The 26,127-nt window shown below is 37.1% G+C and overlaps 2 protein-coding genes across 3 annotated transcripts in view; both read left to right on the top strand.

Moving 5' to 3' along the window:
- LOC112569343 (calmodulin-4-like) overlaps positions 1-12,259 on the top strand; it is a 42,161-nt gene extending 29,902 nt beyond the window's left edge. The window contains exons 1-6 of one of the 2 annotated variants that reach the window (XM_025247127.1): positions 9,039-9,108; positions 9,502-9,567; positions 9,985-10,091; positions 10,940-11,107; positions 11,482-11,528; positions 11,991-12,259. In XM_025247127.1, coding sequence (XP_025102912.1) covers positions 9,524-9,567; positions 9,985-10,091; positions 10,940-11,107; positions 11,482-11,528; positions 11,991-12,038 — 414 coding nt within the window. In that variant the 5' untranslated portion in view covers positions 9,039-9,108; positions 9,502-9,523 and the 3' untranslated portion in view covers positions 12,039-12,259. Of the gene's footprint in view, positions 1-2,152; positions 2,219-9,038; positions 9,109-9,501; positions 9,568-9,984; positions 10,092-10,939; positions 11,108-11,481; positions 11,529-11,990 lie in introns of those variants that run through there. The other variant, XM_025247128.1, reaches the window with a different exon arrangement.
- The window catches only part of LOC112569307 (soluble scavenger receptor cysteine-rich domain-containing protein SSC5D-like), a 155,680-nt gene that overhangs the window by 45,439 nt on the left and 84,114 nt on the right, over positions 1-26,127 (top strand). The gene's annotated exons all lie outside the window — the stretch shown is intronic.

The following is a 26,127-nucleotide window of genomic DNA, read 5'->3' as shown; positions in this document are numbered from 1 at the left end:
GTGAGAGATAGGGAGAGTAAGACAGCGTGTGTTGTTGTTGTTGTTGTTGTTGTTGTTGTTGTTGTTGTTCCTTTCACTTTTTTATTTCTCTTTTCCTTTTTCAGTGAGTACTTAAAACATATAACTTTTATCGTTTCTTACTATGCTACGTAAGAACTGGAGTGGACTTCGCCATCATCATCATCATCATCAGCAGCAGCAGCAGCATCGTCGTCGTCGTCGTCGTAGTTATTAAACTGTTGTTATACGCTCATGATATTGGCCTCTACAACCTCAGCATATACACCTGCACCAAAGAAAACATAAATGCTAATCGCCATGTGTGTACTTGTAAGGATCAAGTCCGGCAACTCGACACTTGCCACGACGCGGCTTATTGCCTCCCCTGCCTGACGCCTACACATACACAAAGGGACATAGAGACATTCAGAAAAAAAATCGTAACTTCACTGAAATTTAAAAGTAAATACGTGGTTTTATTGCTGGGTAATTAATAATCCTCTCCACTTCTTCACATCCATCATGAGATTTTCTTGATTTTATCGTAAAACGCCTCCTCGCTAGTCACATTTACTTACAGTTTAAAAGCAGTAGATGTTTTCCTTATGACAAGCTTAGTCTTAAGTTATAAATCTCTTTTTCATGAATCACAGTATATATTTGTCCTTGCCATCTACTGACCAAACACACCACAACACAAGTTCCCTTGGTACAACTGACTTGTTTCTACTTGAAACAGTAAGTACATTGTAAGATATAAAAAAAAAATTATATACGTTAGCTCACAATGTTCATACTGCTATTTTCTACAATTAAAACATTTGAACATAAACTAACCCATGCAGAGTACCTGATGAATTCGTGTATAACATACATACAGTCGAGCTTGGTACACAACAAATATTTTTATTTTTAGAGTTTAATTTTGGAACTAAAGTCATAACAGACTGCAAGAAGAACAGTAACAGTGAGAAAAAGAAGTTAAAACCACGACAGAGGTTTAAATGAAATGAGAATGAAATCGGAGAGTAGCATCCCGTGTTCTGATCTCAATTCAGAATACTGTAGGGCAGTGGTTCTAAAAGTTTTTCGGACCGCGGACCACTTTACTTAAGTAAAAACTATGGCGGACCACTAAGGTCTAAAAATCACTCTGTACTATGAATTTCACATTTAAATTGCCGCATTTGTTTCATTTTAATTCAAAACTAAATGTCCATTGTGACAGTAGTATAGTAATAAGTTGACAATAAACTACGTACTTCGTTCTTTGTAATTAAAATGTTAATCCGAGAAATGCATCACTTTAAACATCACTTTGCTGACACATAACGACTAGTGGTCCGCGGACCACACTTTGAGAACCACTGCCCTAACAAAAACGTGGAGACGATATTTAATTAAATGATACTAGCGTTCGCACCCACCTACACATGAACAAAGAATGCACTAACACACACACACGCACTAAGAAACAAGCTAACACATAAGCACACACATATGCATACGTATATTTCGCATTAGTGTGATTATTAGATAAAAAAAATCATCTACTTCTTTGTTCGTGCACTGCTAGTTAATAAGATTAGACATTCTCGTCCCATCAGGAATGGAGTTTAGGCTCGTATCCTCGTATCTCAAATCTTGCTCTCATCTCGAAGCAAAATATCGCTTGCTTGACGGCTCGTATGTCAATACACTCGTATCTTAGGGCACTCGTATGTCGAGGTACAACTGTATTTTCTTCTCTCGTCTTCATTCGCCACACCACGATTTCAGCACCGAGGGTTGTCACGTTTCTTATCTGAATCAAGCTGTAAGGAAAAATAATCTTTATTTGTTCTGAAAATTAGTATTGCTTTACATTTCTGTGAGGTTACAACGTTTTGCCATAGGACGATATTCGTTTAACTACATTTAAGCCAGGCAATCTTATCATAGAAAATAATGGATTTTTAGTGATTATATATTTTAATGTGTATATGTATATGTGCATATGTGTATGTGTATATTCAAGTTCATACGCACCTGTGCGTACATTTCATGCATGTGCTTGCATATATATCTGCTAAAAGCTATTTTCAATAATTGAATATTAAAAGGAGAAACATAAAAAAAACTTTAAAATACATTATTGTATTTTTTAATACAGGGGCAAAAAAGCTTGTTGCATTATGAAGACTTTTATCTTTTGTCTTCTTCTTGCTGCTGTTTATGGGTAAGCATTAATTTAATTAAATTAACAATGGAAGAAATAATAATAGGGAAACAAAATAGATTTAGTTTTACGCTACAACCTTAAATTAAATGATTTTACAATATATTGTTTTCTGTCATTTATATTTTGTTAACAAGAGATGAACTCTACAAACTGGTACCAGAACTAGAGTTAGCAGCATGACAGTACCTGTAGACAACCTTTAACTAAGAAGTAAACAAATATTGAAAAAAGGAGAAACTTATATTTAAAGATAAAACGTCGACTTTATGAATGAAGAAAGGACAAGGAATGGTCAATACTTTCAGGGAGAACTCCAACAGCGAAGATTACTTCAGCATTATCGACCTTGACGGTGATGGCGCTCTACAGCAGGACGAATTACAGGCTGATTTCAATAAAAAGGACATCAACGGTAATATGTTGATGCTTTTGGTATTGTAGCTTTTAAAATCCTCTTCCTTCTCCTTCTTTTCCTCCTCATCATCATCCTCAACCTTGTCCTCCTCCTCTTCCTCCCCCTCCTCCTTCTCCTCCTCCTTCTCATCATCATCGACAGTCTTACGGAGCGTTAGATTCGCTTGTAATCCATTTATCATTCATTTGAGCTGTATATAATTAGACTATAGAAAGTTTCTTTAGCCATGATAATTACACATGTACGCGCGAGCAATATACACTTTATACGTTGAGTAATAGGTAGTATATATATTTAGCACATCACTTATGGTAGAGTGAAAGGATGAACATTGATATTTTCGATGACAAAGGTATTTGACATGTTTTGGGGACAGACTTTATTTCGTAGGAGCCCTTGTCACTTCAAGTAATTCCCTCCTCTATGGTCTTAATAAAGTCTGTGTTAAAGCAACTAAAGTACATCAGAAATGAAAAAAAAAATAGTAAGTGAAACACACCAAGGCGGTTTGATACTTGCGGATTGTGCAACACAGTCACTAGAGAGTTTTCTTCCTAAAAGTTATCCACACACAACTATTGATTTTAACTCCTTTACAAAAAACAAAAACCACGTATTACATAAATCTACAGAATTTCACAGAACAAAAATGAAGTTAACACCTATCTCCTGTGTGGCGCGCGCGAAAACACGTTTATAATATATATATATAACTCCAAACAAAGACACGGTATGTTAATTATGGCAAACATACATTAATGCTCACAAGAAGGTTAAATAACAAAATCTGTTAACAATAGAAATGACACTTTACTGTGTATTTCAATACAGTAAATTTATTCTACTATCATAAACTGCTTCTTAAGAAAGACATAAATTAACTGTACATACACACATTGATTTGTTAGAAACTTTGCGGATGAATTTATTTCAAGTTGAGTGAATTGGTCTGAGAGTTTTTAGGTTTATTTTTTTTCCTCAGTCGTTTATTTCTTAATAAAGAAATGTCGATTTTACAAATCGCTTTTGCAGGCGATGGATATGTCAGTCTTTCAGAGCACATAAGTAGTTTTGCTAGTTCGATGCCACTGGTGCCTAACATGGGGATATTTATCTACCATGACAAGCTGGACGGCAATGAGGACGGCGTCCTCGATCAATCAGTTCCTTTTTCCGTTATGAAGATGATGGACTCTAACGGTGAGTGTTATCATTCTCAACTCAAATGTTTGCACTGTAAGGTTCACTAGAGCAGCATCTAGATAATGCTATGAACCGGAATAATTACTTTAGCACTTTAACCGGAAATCCGTTGTTAGTTTGTTTTCTCACCTACAGTAATATCAAAGTGTTCAACTGTTTTTAAGATGTCTGTATATTTAAATTTCCAGGTGACGGGGAAATTTCACGCGAAGAAAACGAAAGAAATGGACTAAAAGTAAGACCATGCTTGAATAGTTAGTGATTTCGTGCATGCACTAGTTTCTCTTTTGTGTTCGCAATAGTTAGATGGAGTAGCTGGTGAGTAACTAATTATGTGTGTGGATGAACTTAAGTGGTTAAGTAAAGTTAAAAGAAAGATAATTAGCTTTAATGGGGGAAAGCAGTTACATCGGAATTAATAAGAATCCTGCTTCGTCACGTGATTATACTTTAATGTTTTCAGATTTGGAATGGTGTTGCCAAACAAACCAAGTCCTTACTCAGTCCATAAAGGAAGACATACATGCAAGAGTCTACATATAAAATGTAAAATCTATCTCAAAGATATTAACGACCGACAATAATAAAGACTAACATTCTTAATTACACACGACTGCTTTGTGGTCTTGAAAGATGTGGAGAGGTATCACCAAGTGAAGGCCTTCAGCTGGTTCATGATGGAAACGATAGGCAAATGGCTTAAAAGTAAATTTGAAATGTTTTAAAACATCATAAAGGGTCTTGTTGTGCATTGTGAGGATTTGACTAAAAATTCTCTTTTTTACAACCCTCCAGCAATGGGCACACACACATACACAGCAGAAGCAGTCTTCTTTATATTTGTGATAATTTAAACACTCACGCACACTCTCACATGAGACAAAAATTACTTCCACTTACACAAGAAAAAGTCAAAATCAGAAAGCCTTTCACTAGTCTTAATGTGTGCACTTTCAAGAAAAGAATGAAATACACACACATACAGACATACATGCAAGATTATGGTTGTTAACTTTCACGTGTGAGTGTGGAAGTGATCCTGTGCATGTAATAGTTTGTCGTGCGTGTGTTTGTGTGTGTGTTTGTGTGCGTAAATGAACGTGTGAGTGTAAGAATTAGTTTGTGGTTAAAACTTATCTTTCGGGTGTATGATTGCCTGTGTGCTTAGGTTTGAGTGTGTGTGTGTGCCTGTGAAGGGCAAGATGCATTGCCACATTTTATATTAAGCTGACCATCTAAAAGAATTAGAAAAATCTCTATCACGTGTGAATAATTTTTTTCTTACGTTTCCGTTCGTCTTGAACACTTTAAGCGATGCTCATTGTTGTCAGGTAACTCACGAGTTCAAAAAATACTTTGCATACTATTAAGTTTACTAACAAGTATCATATTAAGCATACTAATCAATGTACTTTTAAGTGTAGAAACAAATTACTATTTGGTATACTAACAACTGTACTATTAGTAAAAATACTAATAAATGTAATATTCGGTGAAGTAACAGATTACTATTTATTACTTTATACTAACAATTGAAGTATTAAGTATACTAAGTGACGCATGACCGCGACGAAGCAAGTTTAACCTCAACTGAGCGCAGACCATACAAAGAAATCACGACGACAAAATTCACGTAACAAAACAAAACTAATTTATTAGCCACAAAAATAATACTGATAGGAATCAATTTTTAAAACATTCCAAACTCTCACATGAACAAATATAGATCAGCGCTAGCAATCCAACAAACAAAAAAAAAAAAAAAGGTAAATAAAAATAAGACAAAACAATTGCCTTGTGCACAGGTGAGTCTCAGTCACCGTATATACCAGACCTGGGCAAACGCCGGCCCGCCTCCTGTCTCTGACCGGCCCGCCCGCTGGCCGCCCACCAGTAAATATACTATGTATACAGTATTGGGTAAAACTGAGTTAACTATATTAGTCCGGCCCTCTAGAACAAGTCCAGTTTCTCATCCGGCCCTCTAGAACAAGTCCAGTTTCTCATCCGGCCCCTTGGGAAAATTAATTGCCCACCCCTGGTATATACAATACATCACCCGCATGACCTGCGGGGTGACAGTTTAGAAGTCCGTTGAAGGTGTTCACAGACGGCAGCCCGTCCTCTGGCCTTGTTTGCCGCTCTAACGACGTCCCCCACCCCTCTCTGTCCTCTCGTCCAGCCGGTCACCCTTTTCTCCTCTTGCCCAGGTGCGATCGTGTGGGCCGGCCACTGGCAACGAAAGCTCCTGCTCGAAGGTTCCTGCTCTAGGTACTCAACCGAAGCCCTTTCCGAACACTGGTGAAGCAGGGACGTGGGTTCAGGCGTCGACGAGATGATGATTAGGGTGCATGGTGGACGCTCGACAGGAAGACGGACAGTAATACGAACAAAGTATGTGAAGACACGGTGACACTAAGGAGGAGCAAAAACAACAACAGGTGGAAGAGTGAAGAAGAACGAAAAATAAAGCCTGTAGATAAAACAATTCATACAATCCTCAGGCGTATCCTGAAACTGCTCAATTTCTAAAACAATATTTTCACAAAAATACATGTATCTAACCATCGGACTAGTCACAAGATTCGCTCAAATTCTAATGTTGATCTTATACAAATCCATACAACGGGAAACGAGTACGCGCTACAAGCGTCGCGACCCGGCGATCACGAACGTTAACCTAACAAAGTACAAGTCTTGCAATTAAACGTCGGACTATGGCTTTGAACATAAAAAGATTCTCTCACGTGCACTTCCACCGCCACCCAAAGGCCCTTACAGACTAGAATGGTGTGGAACCCGACAGAATGGATCTCTACTCACCCAAAACGGCTTGTGGCAGATCGGTCGATACAAAATGAAAAACTCTGACTTTCATGGCCACGGTCCAGCACCGTCTGTTACTTGATGACGACTGCCCATGACGTCAAAGAAGGAAAAAGTAAAATGACGTGTCAAGGAAGCTGTCCGTGCGCAAAGACGGAAGCCGAAGAGAAGAAGAAAAAAAGTGGGGGGAGAGCCAATGCGTGAAGACAATACCCAACGATGGACCAGCTCAGTATGGGAGGCATACACGGATGACAGTACAATCGCTGACACGCGACAGTGGGAATGTCATGAAACTGGAGATTTGTTTAACTTATCTTGAGGCATAGAGTGATGGACTGTCACCAGCAATCGGATGATGCGCTACAAAGAAGTGAAATATATTTTGGATGTGTTATATATTAGTTTAAGCAACTACCTTGTGTGGATGAACCCAGATTTGTGATATTTATTTTTAAAAAAAAAGATTTAGAATAAATATAACTGTGCTAAAATTATTATTACGTTTAGTATACTCAGAATGTTTGAGCTAAAACAGAGCATTGTAAGCATCACATCTTAAAATATTTTAAGCACCTCCCATTTTTCTTTACATACTATTGATGTGAGCTGTCATGTGCTAATTACACTACACGTTTCCTGGTTTTTAAACATTTGAAATACGGGAAATATGTAGTACCATCGAGTAAAGTCCTTTAGTTTTCCTAACAAATATTACGTACATATTGAAGGACCACTACAAGTTGCATATATATGTATATTAATATTAGTAAATGTGTGTATAAATAATTCTATAGTATCAATCAGTGTCAGGCATGACTATGCCTAAGACATATTTTTGCTTTGCTGGGCTCGAAAACGGTGTTTCAACGAAAATTATCTCTACTGACTACCTGAAGGTTTACTTCTATTATATTTGTTGTTTGTACTGTTTCTTCATCTTTTTGTTCAGTCCACACTAATCATTGGTTTATCATGAGCATCGTATCCCGACTTTGTCACTCTTGTCATCCTTTTTTCTTCTTCCACCTTCTCACATTCTTCGTATTCTCCTGTGATCTTGTCAGCCTTGTCCTGGTTGTCGTTGTCGGTTCGTTTCTTCATTTTCATCATATTTCTTCACCTTCTCCGCCCCATCGTGTGTGGAATCTCAACTGTTCTTCGTTTCGTCCTCCCTTCATTCCTTTGTTCTGTCACCTTCGTCGTCTTGTCATTCGTCGTGTGAATTATGGACTAGCAAAGGGTCCCTGCACACATCCGTAAGACATTCCAGCGATGGTCAGCGGCATAGAGCCAAGTCAGGCCACAGAAAGTGAAGAAAGCAGTGTCAACAGAGTACACAGTATCTACATCTAACGTCACGCCTAAAGGCCTCAGGGGCAAGAACTGTGACAGTACTGTGCCGCTGTGTGTGCTGGTGTTTGGCGGTTTTTTTTATTATCTCCCTTTCCAGCATCTCTCATTACCTCTTCTTTGCTGTACTGGGCAATCCCTGGATTTCTTGCATGTGCGTGTACGCGTAAAAGTATTTCTTTAATTTCTTTTTCTTTCTTGTTTTTTGTCCTACATTTTTATTAAACTGCTCATTTGTACAGGTCATTTCGTCTTTGGTGTGATCTACGTTCATCAGAGGTGAGACAGGTACGTCGTGTCCCTCCTCTTGGTATGTGAGCGGTTGTGAGACAAATAGCCCTGACATCTATACACAAATAAGTGTCAGTGTATAAAATACTGTAGACAAGGGACCTACAAACAGACACAAGTCAATCCCCTAACAAAAACGTGGAGAAGATATTTAATTAAATGATACTAGCGTTCGCACTTACCTACACATGCACAAAAAATACACTAACACACACACACACACACACACACACACTAACAAACAAGCTAACACATAAGCACACACATATGCACACGTATATTTCGCCTTAGTGTGACTATTAGATTAATAAAATCATCTACTTCTTTGTTCGTGAACTGCTAGTTAATAAGATTAAACATACTCGTCCCATCAGGAATGGACTTTAAGCTCAATACATGTCACTGGCGACCATAAATATCAACTCCACAGAGCATGACAACATTTATTTCACAAACATGTGGGCAGCAGTAAGCTTAGACAATATGTAGGGCCACTACACCTTAATCCTCAAGCTTTTGAAGGGCTTATGAGTTCACATCCTCACTGACTCGGTCATGGTGTGTAGGAGGGGAAACCCGACCATCAACATTTAGTTTTCATTTGCAACTTAGAAAAGTTCAAAGAGGATATTTTCTTCTGTTAATATGGTCTATTGGCTTGATAAGATTTAGTCATCGATCCTAATCTCAATTGATCTGTTTACCACAAAGCAAAGTATATATTTTCTTCTCTCGTCTTCATTCGCCACACCACGATTTCAGCACGGAGGGTTGTCACGTTCCTCATCTGAATCCAGCTGTAAGCAAAAATAATCTTTATTTGTTCTGGTAATTACTGTTGCATAAAATACCAGTGATGTTACAAAGTCTTGCCATAGAACGATACTCGTTTAACTACATTTAAGCCACGCAATCCTATCATAGAAAACAATGGATTTTAAACGATTATACATTTTAATATGTATGTGTGTATGTGTGTATTTGTGTATATGTGTACAGTACATATGTGTATATATGTGTATGTGTCTATATGGGTATGTGTGTATGTTTATATGTATATTCAAGAACGTGCACCCGTTCGTACGATGTGCATGCATGTCCTTTCGTATATATCTGCTAAAAGCTAATTTTACATTAAAAAGGAGAAACATAAAAAAAACTTTAAAATACATTATTGTATTTTTTATTACAGAGGCAAAAAGGCTTGTTGCATTATGAAGACTTTTATCTTTTGTCTTCTTCTTGCTTCTGTGTATGGGTAAGCATTAATTTAATAAAACCCTTTAAAAGTCAATAATGGAAGAAGTAAAAAAACAAAACGAATTTATCTAAATTGTACATAACGGCACATAGAAGATGGTTGACAAGATTTAGTACATTGTCACATCAGATGTTGTCAAAGGGAACAAATGATATGTAGTTATTGCCAATTGCCAATGTTTTACGCTGCAACCTTTAATGATTTTACAATATATTGTTTCCAGTATTTTATATTTTGTTATAGAGGGATAGACATTACAAACTGGTACCAGCACTAGAGTTAGCACTATGACAGTACCTGTATACAATATTTAACTAAGAAGTAAAAAGTATTGAAAAATGAGAAGCTTATATTTAAAGATAAGACGTCGACTTTATGAATGAAGGAAGGACAAGCAATGGTCAATACTTTCAGGGAGAACTCCAACAGCGAAGATTTCTTCAGCATTATGGACCTTGACGGTGATGGCGCTCTGCAGCAGGACGAAATACAGGCTGATTTCTACAAAAAAGACATCAACGGTAATATCTTGATGCTTTTATTATTGTAGCTTTTAAAATCCTGTTCCTTCTCATTCTTCTCCTCCTCATCCTCCTCGTCATCATCCCCATTATCATTATCCTTCTCTTCATCATCACCATCATCATCATCATCATCATCATCATCATCATCATCATCATCATCATCATCATCATCATCCTCATCATCATCATCATCCACCTCATCAACATCATCGACAGTCTTACAAAGCTTTACATTCGCTTGTAATACATTCATCAGTCAATTGAGCTGTATATTATTAGACTATAGATAGGTTCTTAAGACATGATAAATTCACATTGTGCAACACAGTAACTAGAGAGTTTTTTTCCTAAACGTTGTCCCCGCACAACTATTAATTGTAACTCCTTTACAAATAACAAAAACCATGTATTACATAAATCTACAGAATTTCACAGAAAAAAATGAAACCTATCTCCTGGGTAGCGCGGTCGAAAACAAGCACAGAATATATAGTTTATTTTTCTCTATTTATAAAAAAAAACTTCAAACAAAGACACGGTATGTTAATTATGGGAAACATACATTCATGCTCACAAGAAGGTTAAGTAACAAAATCTGTTGACAATGGAAATGACACTTTACTTTACTTTGTTATTCTATGTAGTAAATTTATTCTATCATTAAATGCTTCTTAAGGAAGTCATAAAGTTGCTGTATGTATATACATACAATGATTTGTCAGAAACTTTGCGGATGAATGTATTTCAAGTTGAGTAAATTGGTCTGAGCTTTTTTAGGTTAATTTGTTTCCTCAGTCGTTTCTTTCTTAATAAGGAAATGTCGATTTTGCAAATCCCTTTTGCAGGCGATGGATATATCAGTCTTTCGGAGTACATAAGTAGTTTTGCTAGTTCGTCGCCACTGGTATATACCATGGGGTTCTTTATCTACATGGACAAGCTGGGCGGCAATGAGGACGGCGTCATCGATCAATCAGCTATTCTTTCGGTTATGAAGATCATGGACATTAACGGTCAGTGTTATCATTCTCAGCCCAAATCTTTGCACCGTAAGGCTCGATAGAGCAGCTTCTAGACCAGGGGTGGGCAATTAATTTTCCCAAGGGGCCGCATGAGAAATTGGGATGGTTTTAGAGGGCCGGACTAATATAGTTACCTCAGTGTTACCCAATACTATATATAGTATATATACTGGCGGGCGGGCCAGCGGGCGGGCCGGTCAGAGAGAGGAGGCGGGCCGGCCTTTGCCCAGGTCTGTTCTAGATAATATTATGAACCAGAATATTTACTTTAGCACTTTCACTGGAAATCCGTTAGTTTTTTCTCAGCTACGGTAATTTCAAAGTGTTCAACTGTTTTTCAGATGTCTGTATATTTAAATTTTCAGGTGACGGGGAAATTTCACGCGAAGAGTTCGAAAGAAATATGCTAAAAGTAAGACCCTGCTTGACTAGTTAGTGATCTCGTGCATGCACTAGTTTCACTTTTGTGTTCGCAATAGTTAGATGGAGTAGCCGGTGAGTAACTAATTATGTAAGTTTATGACCAATAAACGCGTGCTTGCATGTGTGTAATAAAGGAATCGAAACAGTTGCCTGGTTTCAGAATTAATGTATTTCCATTCCAAACAACAAATTACATGGTTTTCCCTTGAAAGCAATCTCCCCGATGTTTAATGCACATTTCCCTCTTTCCTTTCCTGTTTCTTTGCAATGATGGAAAGTTTCTCCGTGGGTCAACTTCGTCGTTACTTTGTTCAATTTTCGCGCTTCAGTGTAAAAATAAATGGTTAAGTAAAGTTAATATAAAGATAATTATTTTTAATAGGGGGAAGCAGTTACATCAGACGTAAAGAGAGTCCTGTTTGGTCACGTGATCATATTTTAATGTTTTCAGATTTGGAACACTGTTGCCAAAGAAACCAAGTCCTTACTCAATCCATAAAGGAAGACATACATGTAAGAGTCTACATATAAAATGTTAAATCTTTCTCGAAGATATTAGCGACCGACAATAATTAATAATAACATTCTGAATTACACACGACTGCTTTGTGGTGTTGAAAGATGTGGAGAGGTATCACCAAGTGAAGGCCTTAAGCTGGTTCATGATGGAAACGATAGGCAAATGGATTAAAAGTAAATTTGAAATGTTTTAAAACATCATAAAGGGTCTTGTTGTGCATTGTGAGGACGTGACAAAAACTTCTATCTTTTTTTCCAACCCTCCAGCCATGGGCACAAACACATACACAGTAGAAGCAGTCTTTTTTATATTTGTGATAATTTAAAGACTCAGGCACACTCTCACATGATAGCAAAATTACATACACTTACACAAGAAAAAGTCAAAATCAAAAAGCCTTTCACTAGTCTTAATTCGGACACTTTCAAGAAAAGAATGAAATACACACATATACAGACGTACATGCAAGATTATGGTTGTTAACTTTCACGTGTGAGTGTGGAAGTGATCCTGTGCGTGTAATAGTTTGTAGTGTGTGTGTGTTTGTGTGTGAGTAAATGAACGTGTGAGTGTAAGAATTAGTTTGTGGTTAAAACTTATCTTGCGTGTGTATGATTGCCTGTGTGTTTAGGTTTGAGTGTGTGTGTGTGTGCCTGTGAAGGGCAAGATGTATTGCCACATATTATATTAAGCTGACCATCTAAAAAAATTATAAAAATCTCTGGCACGTGTGAATAATTTGTTTTTTACGTTTCCGTTCGTCTTGAACACTTTAAGCGATGTTCACCCTAGTCAGGTAACACACGAGTTCAAAAAATACTTTGCCGGAAGTTTTTTTTCATATTTTCCTTGAGTCCTGTGCACTCCAAGACCCCAGGAGTCATGAAGCACAAAGGTAGCTTCAAAGGCACTACACACTCAAATGTAATGTTACCTATACTTCCAAACATACTATTAAGTTTACTAACAAGTATCATATTAAGCATTCTAATAAATGTACTTTTAAGTCTAGAAACAAATTACTATTTGGTATACTAACAACTGTACTATTAGCCTAACTAATAAATGTACTATTAGAAATACTAATAAATGTAATATTACAGATTACTATTACAGTAACAGATTACTATTTATTACTTTATACTAACAACTGAAGTATGAAGTATACTAAGAAATGTATTATTAAGTGTACTGACAACTTTACTTTAAAGTAGACTAGGAATGTACTTTTAAGGGTACTAACAAATGTACTATTAAGTGTTCTAACAAATGTACTGCTACGTATACTAACAAAAGTACCATAAAGTGTACTAAAATGTACGATTAATTGTGTCAACAAATGTATTCTTTGGTGTACTAACACATGCACTAACAAAGAGAAGAAATGGCTGAGAAGAAAAAAGCGGAGACCATATTTAATTAAAAGATATGAGCGTTCGCACTCACAAGCACATGCACAAAGAATAAACTAATACACACACGAGCTAACAAACAATACATAAGCACACACATATGCACACGTGTGTGTCGTCTTAATGGGATTAGTAGATAAAAACAACATCTACTGCTTTGTTCGTGCAATGCTAGTCAATAAGATTAACCTCGCTCGTTCCATCAGGAATGGAGTTTAAGCTCCATTAATTTCACTGGCGTTAATAAATGTCGACTCCACAGAGCATGACAATGATTATTTATTTCACGTTTAGGTGCAGTAAGTTCAGAAAATATTTAATCCCCTAAGCGTGTGAACGGCTTATGAGTTCACATCCTCACTGACGGTCATGTTGTGTAGGAAGGGAAACCCGACCATCAACATTTAGTTTTCATTTGCAACTTAGAAAAGTTCAAACAGGATACTTCCTTCTGTGGTAATGGTCCATTGGCTTGACATGTCTACGACCAACCCTATGCAAATACCAGAGAATAAACTATTGAAAAAGCACAGTGTAACATACCAATTTTTTATTTATTGTACTACTCCTCGTCTAACTACTACTACTCAGAAGCGGCGTCGTAATAATAATAATAATAATAATAATAATAATAATACCAACAATAATAATAACAATAATAATAATAACAATAATAATAATAATAACAATAATAATAATAATAATACACAGATACACACATGCATATTGTCTCTATTTGATTATCAGACAAAAGAAATGTACAAAACAGCTTCGGTTCTCAGATCGGTCTTTGAGCTTAAACTCGCTTTTTGATGGATGATCATAAACATCAAGACCACAGAGGGGAACACTATAAGGTGCACATGTTGCCACACAGAGGCATGCATAGAAAGTCAAAAGAAAGCCGTTTAATACATCTTTGTAGTACCTTTTGATACATAACATCTGTTGTTTAATTTTTTTGCTGTTGAGAAAATGTCTGTTCTGTGACCTTTTGGTAGTAGCAGCTTTAGACTAGGGTTTGCCAGCCGATCGTTGTAAAACTGTTTGACCAGTGATTACCGTGGTTTTTATTTTCTTTTTTTCTGACTGTCACGACGGGGCAAACGCAAAAACTCACTATGTAAAGAAAACATCAATACATTTAAGAACATGTTCAATGTTATAAAGAAAAAACAGCATAAAGTTCTAACATTACTCCACTATTTTTATAGAAAATTAAGCTTTCTACCTACACAATTTTACCATGCAAAAAATACAAGTACTTGAAGACATCCAAAATCATTAATTTAAAAATTTTTTTGTACATTTGACATTTGTGGGTTTCTTTTTGTAAAGTTGTGAACTTGCTAATACCAGTGTTGTCTGAGCGCTTAATTATGGTTGTAGTTATCCTAAGTGGTTAGTTCACCTTCGATTCATAGCTCAGCAGCTCCTACCTGTCAACTTCAAACATAAAAATTAGATGGGGAAATATTTCTGTCATCAATACTAATCCTTATTGATCTGTTTACCGCGAAGCAAAGTATATATTTTCTCCTGTCATATTCATTCGCCACACCACGATTTCAGGACTGAGAGTTGCCCGGTTCAGTATCTGAATCCAGCTGTGAGTAATAACAATCTGTGTTTGTTGTTAAATTTAGAGTCGTATAAATTTTCTGTGAGGTTCAAGATTTTTGCCACAAGAAGATGCATGCTTAGCCACATTTAAACCAGGCAAGCTAATCATATCAAACAATAGACTTTTATTGATGGTAAATTTGAATGTGTATCTTTATGTGTATGATCAAGGAAATGAAATGCACGCATGCGTACACTAGCACGGATGTGCTTGCGAATATATCTTCTCAAAGGGAATTTCACGCAACGAAAACGAAAATAAATGGCGGAATAATTGCTCCTTATACAATATAAGCAACTAATGTAATTTCAATTAAGAAAATTAATTGAACATTAAAGGAAGAAACAAAACAAAAAACTTAGAAATGCAAATTTTTTTTTTATTACAGTGGCAAAGAGTTTTGTTGCATCATGAAGATTTTTATCCTTTGTCTTCTTCTTACTGCTTTTTATGGGTAAGCCTTAATTTAATTGCCAACAATGGAAGTACAGTGATACCTCGGTTCTCGAACGCCTTGACTTTCGACCAAATCGGTATTCGACCAGGAAATTCGAGAAAATTTTGTCTTGGAATCCGAACAAATATTTGGAACTCGAACATCCGAACGTCCGAGATGAGCCGAATGCTTGCTTGCGTCATCAGTGTGAGTGCAGAGAGAGAGAGACACGTTTTTGTGGAGAGAGTCATGAAATGTGTGCAAAATGGGCAGAAATCGCAAATTGTGTTGAACAACATCACCCTGATAAAGTGGTAGCAAATAGAGCAGTTAACATTTTTAATGACAATGCTATGTCCACTTTCCGCAAAATTTTGCAAAGGAGAAAAAAACAGCAAACAATTGACAAATTCTTCCGTAAAGAAATCAGACAAGCAACTGCAGAGCAAGATTCTGATTCTCCTCAGCAAAAGATACAGAGAACAGAAACACCCGAAGAGCAGTTACCCTCTGTTTTTATTGAAGAGGACTCCCCTTCAAAACAATAACCATCCCCCTTCCCTCCTCCCTCCACATTTATTCCCTCCTGCCATAAAGTTTGGTACAGGTACAGTAAATGAAACACAATTTACTGTACTGTACAGTACATTTGTTTGTTTGTTTTTTTTGTTTTTGTTTTAATAAATACACTTTTATTTCTTATTTCTTGTTGAGACTAATGTTTGTCTACATATTATATACAAATTAGGCCAGTAAATAGGCATTTTCTGGGGCTTGGAACGAATTAATCCAGTTTCCATTATTTCCTATGGGTTTCATTGCTTCGGTTCTCGAACAATTTGGTTCTCGACCGTCTTCCCGGAACGAATTATGTTCGAGAACCGAGGTATCTCTGTAATAAAAACAAAAACGAATTTACTTACAGTCTTTACATAACGGTAGAAAGAAGGTGGCTGACAAGATTTAGAAAAGTGACATCAAATGCTGTCATATGGAACAAATTAAATGTAATGAGTGCCAATACAAGGGACACAAAACAGAATTAGGTTTACCCTACAACCTTTTAGTAAACGATTTTACAATATATTGTTTTCAGTATTTAAAATTTTAAAACTGAGAAACTTATATTTAAAGATAAGAGGTCGACTAATGAATGAAGAAAGGACAAACAATGGTCAATACTTTCAGGCAGAGCGCCAGCAGACAAGATGGCTTCATCACTATCGACCTTGACGGCGATGGTAAGCTCCAGCAGAACGAATTACAGGCTGGTTTCAACAACGGAGACATCAACGGTAATATGTTAATGCTTTTGTTATTGTAGCTCTTAAAATCTTCCTCCTCCTCCTCCTCCTCCCCGCTCCTCCTCCTCCTCATCATCATCATGGACAGTCTTACGGACTTTTACATTCACTTGCTACCTTAACTGATAATCCATTTATTAGTCATCGTGTTTATATTATTAGGCTATAAATAGTTTTTTTACATAATAACGCATGCGCGCGAGAACACGCATAGAATAAATAGTTTATTATTCTTTTTTTTTATGAAATGCTTTAAACAAAGCCACGGTATGCCAATTATGATAAAAACATACATTCATGCTCCCAAATGGGTAAAGAAGCAAAAATATGTTGACCAAAGAAATAAAACTGTTACTTTACTATGTATTTCAAGTTAGCAAATTTATTTTAATACTACAAAATGCTTCTTAAGAAAGACATGCAATTACTATATACACATACAATGATTTGGCAGAAAGCTTGCAGATACACGTATTCTAAATTAAGCAAATTGGTATGAGATTTTTTAGCTTAATTGTTTTCCTTAGTCTTTCTTTTAAGATTGTATATTTTCTATACGAGCTGACGACACTTTTCATTCAGCCGGTCGAGTGCGTGGAAGGTTACAGTAGGTGGTTGCCTTGACTACACCTGTCTAGTATAAAAGAAACCTAACTCGTAAGAAAAAGAAAAAAAATGTGTTATAAAAATGCCATTTATTTACAAAATTTGTTCGCAGGCAGTCTTTTGGAGTACATGGCTAATCCTCTCTGTCCAATGACCCCAATATATTTCCAGGGGTGCTATACCCACTTCGAAAAGCTGGACGGCAATGAGGACGGCGTCATCGATCAATCAGTTTCTCTTTTCATTATTAAGAGCATGGACTCTGACGGTGAGTGTTATCATTCTCAACCCAAATGTTTCCACTGTAAGGCTCACTAGAGCAGCATCTAGATAATACTATGAACCAGAATAATTACTTTAGCACTTTAACTGGAAATCCGTTGTTATTTTTCTCTCAGCTACAATAATATCAAAGTGTTCAACTGTTTTGAAGATGTCTGTATATTTAAATTTCCAGGTGACGGGGAAAGTTCACGAGAAGAGTTCGAAAGAAATGGACTAAAGGTAAGACCCTGCTTGACTAGTTAGTGATTTCGTGCATGTACTTGTTTCTTTGTGTGCAATAATTAGATAGAGTAGCTAGCGAGTAACTACTTATTTGGGTAGATAACTAATAAACGCGTGCTTGCATGTGTGTGACAAAAAAGTCGAGATAGTGACTGGTGTCACGAACAATCTACTTCCATTCCAAACAAAAAACCACATGGTTTTCCCTTGAAAGAAATCTCACTCGTACCTAATGAACATTTCCCTCTTTCCTTCCCTCTTTCTACGCAATGACACTTACACAGGTACTTACCCGTCAGCTCCGTCGTTACTTTGCTGTATTTTTGAGCTCAATCAAAAAATAAGTAGTTAAGTAAATTTACTAGAAAGACACTTATCTTTAATGGTGGGAAGCAGTTACATTGGACGTAATGAGAATCATGTTTAGTCACGTGATTATATTTTAATGTTTTCAGATGTGGACTGGTTTTGTCAAAGACACGAAGGCCTTAATCAATAAATAAAGGACGACATACATGCAAGAGTCTACATATAAATGTAAAATCTTTCTCGAAGATATTAGCAACCAGCTACAATAAAGAATAACATTCTTACTCAATGACGACTGCATTCTGGTGTTAATAGCTTTGGATTAATATAACCATGTGCAGGCCTTAAAGGGTTTTATGATGTAAACTCTATGCAAAAGGCTAAAATAAATTTGAATCTGAACAACCTTTAGCAGACTTTTGTTAAAGCTTTGTTCAATTCTAGTTTAAGACAACTACGGACATCCACGTTTTAGAAAACTTGATTTACCCTTAACTTACTTGCCATCGCCATCCTCCTTCTTCTAGCGATCCGACACCAACCGTCCTTTTCTTTCGATGGACAAAATGATGGGCAGCCATTCAGCTCTGTGGTCTACCCTGAGCTTGTCCGTCCGCCTGCGTGTCTGCTCGACTTGCGGGCATGCACCCACACTATAGCTTTGTACTAGCTATCACATGACATATACAAGTAGCTGATTCGACATGATGAGTCACTGAATGTTTACATCCATGACACTGTATTTTGCAAAAATAATTAAACATTTTTGTGATGTAGTTGTATTACCTGGTAAATTCAGGGTATATTTTTGGTTTCAATCCTATATTTTACTAACATGTCATTATGGCATTTTGACTGCTGGTCACAACTCAACACAGCTCAAGATAGTTTACTTTAGTAGTCGATACACACCCAGACTTAAAAGACAAAACCTGCACTCTTGTAATAGAAAATAAAGTAAACCGAAAAAATCATCTCACTTATCGACTTACAGGTTGCATCCCGTGATAAAACTGTCTACAAATTAGATTAAAAAACAAAACAAAACCAAAAAGCCACCAACACAAAGAAATCGTTTTATCTCTTTGTTTGGTCTTGTATTTGCATGTGTGTACACATTTCTTTTGTAGATAAAATGATTTTTATTTTTAAAAAAACTACCTAGCTGCTTAAGATCAATGAATCCAGAAACTACTGCTTATAATTAAAATCAGGAAAAAATGCAGAGAATCACACACATGCACAGACACAGGCGTGCGCGCGCGCACACACACACAAGCTAAACAACATCGGAATCTCAACAGGAAATGCTTTTTCCTAATCATGATTTGTAGCTCCACTAACAAGGCAAAGATAGCCCGTAAAAAACCTTTAAAATTAAATCATACTTGGAGGAAATCAGTGTAAAAAATAAGAAATCCCAGCAACGAAGATTTCAAAAGTTTTGTCGTTCTTTTTTATAGTTTAAGTTTTATAGTTAACACGACTTCTTCAGTCTTGAGAAAAACGAAAAAAAATTTTGGAATATTTATTATAAATACATTCCGCCTACTGTAAAATGTTGCATATTTAAACAACCTTTAATTTAAAAAAGAAATATCAGATTTAAAAAAAAAAGGACTCACCTAGTATTTTTCACACACTCCTACTTGATAAAGACTAAATGTCGCCACGAGAATATAAAAACACACTTTACTGTTTTCTGTGAGAATAATTTTACCTACAGGTCAGAAGGAAATAAAACCCGGGTATGTATGAATACCCGGTGGTTAGATGTTGAAATGAATTCGTGCTCGCACTGTAGGTGATGTGTTAAGGGGGAGAAGAGTGAGTGAAGCGACTGTCGCCCAGATGTCCAGGACTTGGAAGTAAGTTGTTGCCATGGTATAAAGGGCTGCCAACAGTCAAACATCTACATCGCCATATTTTGTGGACTTTATGAGGGAAAGTGTTGTCAGGGTGGTGACGATGGACAAAGGCTACAGATGTTAGATGTGTCGAGTCGAGAACACGGGCTTACAGGTGTAAAGAAACAAAGTCGGCAAAGAAGTCATTATACTTTCCAATTATTTTCATTGAGCAATTATTAAAACACGAGATCAAGTTAATAATATCGATATTGTAAAATTAATATTTACTAGCAGTTAATTTGACAAAAATGAACATTTTTATGAACACGATCGAACAGTAAGAAAAATTAATTGTCGCATCTGTTGGGAACAAATCTCATTTCAACCCTCTCAAAGAACAACCATTCCATTTTCAAAATTCTTGCTGGACGAGGTTATGGAATTGTCCATAAAAGTGTATAACAGTTAAATTTAATACCCGCTCAGAGTAAAAACAAAATATATCATGCAAACTCTGATTTATATAATAATCGAATAATAGCGCAGAAAATATCACAATGTTGAACAACACAACCTTTAAAACAGCCAGTCCAAGTTCTGCACGATGGGGCAACTCTCTGGAAATCTTGTCCTTGCAAGATTACAAACTGACATTGTTTGTCTTGCACTGTGTTGTCAAGCCTGTTGTTGTTGTTGTTGTGGGCATGCCGTCCAACATCATCAGCTGTGCGGTGTTCTGGCGCCAGGGACTCGGGGACCGCATGAACGTGTGTCTGTTGGCGCTGTCCCTGGTGGACCTGTGCTTCCTTCTCGTCTCCATGGTCTACAGTGTCGGCTACTACCTGGGGCAGGTGGACCCCGTCAGGTACGGAGGTGTCTACGACCTCCTGCTAGCTTTCATTGCTGGAGTCAATCACGGATTTCGAAGTGCTTCCGGGTGCATCACCATGGTGATAGCCGTAGAGCGATGCCTGTGTGTAGTGTTTCCTTTGAAAGCGGCGTCTTTGATCAGTAGTCGCAACATGGCGGTTATCATAATTTTCATTGTTTGTTTTACTCAGATTGGTTTTTTCACAACACCAGCAAGGTTTGTGGTCAATAGAGTTAATAACGGTTCCTCCAAATTTGTTCTTGTAGCTTCTACTTTGTACACGGAGAATCAAGTCTTCTTCAATATCCTGGAAAGTATTGTGATGATGTGTGTACTGCCGTTAACGACCTTTCTAGTGACCTGTGTGTCCACCGGCCTGACCGTTGTCAAACTGAAAGCCGCCATGACATGGAGGGAACAGGTAATCCACAGTAAGGACAAAGGTCAAAGTCATCAACACACGGCGCTGACCAAGATGCTTGTAGTAGTCTCCTGTGTCTACATATTAACCACCATACCCTGGATAGTAGTCTACTTAGCCTCGTTTTTGGAGGTAGAGGGATTTTCTTTTGACGGACGTTACTATTATTTGTTGTGGACTTTATTAATAACCACTTTTCATCTTTCGTATGTTAATAGCTCGGTCAGTTTTTATGTTTACTACAACAGATCCACCCGCTTTAGAAAAGACGTCTTTGCTTTAATCGGGTTTTCGTGCTCAACCGTTTGTCGATATCGAAAGTCTGGCATCTTTTCTTAGAAAATATAGCATAATAGCACATTGCCTTGTTTATTTTATTTTATTTCATTTTTTGTAAACATTTTGTAGATACAGTTGGGGACCTTATGTCACCTCAGGTTAGTACAAGATGACGGCCAGTAGAGTTTATCAAGTGAATGGCACGTGGAATGAGATACGGTGACAATTGGTTCTGTAGACAGACATCGGGTACCTACAGCCAGAGTGAGAACTCACATGCCAACACATGATCAGAAATAGGAGATGCGGGATGCCTTCCTGAGGATTTGCTGATGACAAAAGTCTGCCAAGTCCCTCGGCCTGGTTCGGGCGATTTTGGAACAAGGGAGACAAGACTGTTTCTGTTCCACAGGGAGGGGCTGTGGAACCAAGACATGAAAGAAAAAGCGATGAGACTTCCAATGAAGGACTTACGGAATCGAGTGAGGATGACAGACATGACAGAGAAAGACCGGAGTTTCTGTAGGACGTACAGACTTGACTGGCTCTTACTGAGGTTCATGTCAGTGTTGATGTCACATTTAAGCTTATTATCACAGATAGTACCTAGATATATGTAAGAGTCGACTACCTCGATGGCATCATCATAGATAATACTGATAACTGGTATCATATCCTTAGTTTTCGAGGCATTCAAGACACACAACGAACAAAGTGAGGAAGAGCTTGACTGTAATTATGTTCGTTATTATACAAAAGAATTATACATAATGTTCGTTATTATACAAAAGATTTGAAATTGAAATTTGTGTCGCATTCCTTTATTTTAATTAGTTTTCAGAGTAAAAACGATTTTAAAAACGCACCTGTCAATCAACTTTAAAATTGTTACAAGGATGGAGCTTTATCTGGGTAGTCAGAGATGAGAGCTACACAGATACCAACACTTAGTCGGGTAGATTGGACTTTAAGAACCGGCTCTGGAAGATGAGTCTAGATGGCCCATCCAACAGAAGTGAAACTTATTTGTACCAGTCATATAGGGAAGTAATTTCTGTTCACTTGGACTATCTGTGAATTTAAAGAACGTGGATTGTAGAGCAAGGTTTGTTATGCTTGTAGAGACCTGCGTGAAGATGTCATGTCCACAGGTTGTAGCCGTCCTTATCATAGTAAAACTTGTTCACGACTGAGATAACTTCGTGAGTACACGTCCACAAACAGCTTTTTTTCTCTTGTTCTATCTGTTTCTCCTAAGAGAAACCCATGCTGTTATTTCTTTTTGAGTTTTGAGAAATGACTTTTTGTTCATTGACTTGAGAGCCACCGTTAGTCAGCTTATATAGCAGACTGAAGTTAGTTCGAGTTTGGACACGAGTCAGCAGGTGTCTCCTGCAAGCCCTGTCTATATTTCAATACTTAGATATTGAAGTAGACATAGACAGTGCCTGCATGAGACAGGGTTAGTTTCTATTTGTAACAAATAAACGTGCAGATGCCGGTCAGTGAATCTGGTGAGCACGAAAGCATCATTGCCACACTGTTTAATTTGTTTATATTGAACCTTTGTTAAATATGAAACCCAAGGCAAAATTATACAACTGCCATACACGGCATATAGAAAAGTCTAGAAGAGACAGAAACCAACGAGAATTTGGAACTAAGAGCATGACATACCCCATTCCTACCCGAACACAAGCGGCGTCTGTTTTGTATTTTCCATGGTATGTATAATCATGTGTTGAGTTAGACTTTGTACATCTCATTTAGAATTATACAGCAATTGATATCTTTTATTAATACATTAAATGAGTTTTGTAATAGCTCGCCTCTCTGGTTGTTAGTCATATAGCCTAGAGTAGAGAAGGACGGTATTAATTAAACAATAAGTAATGTATTTGTGTACAGAGTGTAACAAGACATGCTAGACACTCAGTAAACAATAGAATTGTGACTTCTGACAAGTTCAGAAAGAGTTTAGAGAATGGAAAGAACGGTAGATGTACAACACAGTCTGTGGTTTGCCAATGTACACCACGGACTAAACCAGACTGTCTTCCTTCTCTCCATCCTTCACCCTATCCCCCTATCACTGCTGACTAATTATGTTAAACTACATTGGTGTACATTAGCATTATCAATAGACATTATCAGTAGTTTGGTTTGTGGACTCCACGGTAATGAACTGTGCACATGTGTGATAACTCGACTTACTTATGAACTTTGCCCTTTTAGTTAAATTTGTACTAGAGTGTGAGAGAATAGTACGAAAAAAATAGAATAGAGATAAACTGTGTGTGGTCACATGACCCGATCTTGCGCCACTTCATTGGTTCAGTTCATCAGCCTTCTTGGCACGTGGTCAAAGATGCCACAATGTTCCTCTCCGTATCTATACCGAAGGATGATAACTACGAGGTCGTTATTCCGTCTGGTGTTGGTGGCAACGATGATGGTGATCTTAAAACTAATTCCTGTAGAGCCTCGTTATCACAGCTTCTGGTGTTATGATTGTAATGCGGATGCCTGTTGTGAAGATGACATTTTGATGGAGGATATTTGCAATGAAAGGGGAGGTAAGCCACAAGGTGGCGACCATGGAGGGCTGATGGTACTCGGGGTACAAAGAAAATCGGAAACGGATTCAGCAACGTGTAACTACCTCGTGACGGCTCCAGCAGCCATATTATTAATAATAATTAGTAATATTAAGCAAATTGTACCCGCAACTAAATCATCTATTCACTTACATAAAATGTAATTATATTCAATCAGCTACGATGTTATGAAGCTAATTATTAAGTCGGGTTAGTATGACCATGTTGTCGTCACATTGCCATTGTCCTGTGTATATGAGTAGATAGGGTACATAATCTAGTAGTTAGTATTGTCATTTTGTGAGCTTTCGCTAAATCCGTGTAATTCAATGTTTTACAATCTCCTAAAGCAGACTACACTGACATTTCTTATCATTGTTATGGTTATTCTGACATCGATTTGCCTGGTTATACTGCTTTCACAGGACTGTCCTTTATTCCATTATTATTGTGTGTTGTATGATTTTACCTTATTCTCAAACCGTACTCGGCTCCTGTGTCTGTTCAAAATTTGGAAAACACTGTTAACAGACAGTGAGGAGACTCCTAGTAGTAAGATGAAACTAATAAGGAGTTTTGTAAACAATAAAATTAAACACTTTCATTGAAAATTGAATTTTGACTTGTGCTTGGTGAATTGTCTATTCTAGATACACCCTTAACTTTTTTTGCACACTTTATTCAATCAATACATTAAAATCACTAAATTTTACATGTCATTTTAAGTCGTCGTTAATTCTTGACACAAATTCCTTTAACTTGCAGAAAGACATTAAAAATATAAAAAAAATCATCCGCGAGAAGGAAAGAGAGAAGCAGTGAGAAAATCCCAGCTTTCTCCCGTTTATCTTCATATCAATAGTTAGCTTATGGCTTTCACAGTAAATCCCTTGTCCATATTATTACATTGTGCTATATCTTCTGAAATTGTGATGATACTTTACCTTTACAATTAAAACAAAAAAGAGAATGCATACTATTTTTTTCTATGTTCGTACATAAATAGGATGATATGATAAGATGAATAAAGTTTTAATTTTTCATCAGTACATAGTCTTCTCACAATGCGAATAAAATCAGTTTTTCAGAGAAAAACCCCGGGTCATGGTTGTAAATTATTTTCAGTAGTAAGGATGAGATGCAAGAGACCAGACCTTTGTTTTATGAGAGTAGTGCCCATCTCCGATCCCTTTTGCTCTTTTTTCTTTACCAGCCATGCAGTCTGGTACCCAGTTCCAACAAAACATTAGTCGACTTTTGGACAATAGTTCTTTAATTATACAGTTACCCAATTACCGCCACCCGATCACACAGCTGATTGTACTCTCTGGGTTACATGACTTGCATGACCAATCTCTGTGTTTCTGTGTCTTTCGAAATTCGTGAATTTCCAAGCGCACGAGGGTAATGTGACCTCGTTGAACCCTGACGTAGCGAATGGGTCAGAGACCGAGACTGGCGGGAAAGGTCCTTGTACTGTCTTCAACCTCTAGTGGATCCGGATTCGATCTTTCAAACCCCTTGTCAAGTGAACCCAGTCGCTATCTTCAAAAGTCATCTAACGAGGTGCATCCTGTTTGTGTTCTTATGAACTTTCTGATTTTTTTGTGGCGTCACCTAGACACTATTGACCTACTGTTATCTCATCTCTTCATCGTTTGCCAGCTTGCTCGTCCAAAATAACCATCCAGTGAGGTCTGTCATTGTATGACTTAAATATGATTTTAAAGATGATAAAGTTATTTTTGCAAGTCACAGATATGCAGTTTGGGGTTATAAAATATTCCGCATTATGAGCCAAAGCATGACTCATAATGAGCTGAACATCTTGAATGTTTTCTTTTGCAAATAC

Source organism: Pomacea canaliculata, linkage group LG7, assembly GCF_003073045.1.
Source record: "Pomacea canaliculata isolate SZHN2017 linkage group LG7, ASM307304v1, whole genome shotgun sequence".
Lineage (NCBI taxonomy): Eukaryota > Metazoa > Mollusca > Gastropoda > Architaenioglossa > Ampullariidae > Pomacea > Pomacea canaliculata.
Note: the sequence above shows the minus strand (reverse complement) of the source record. Positions and strands in the feature narration are given on the sequence as shown.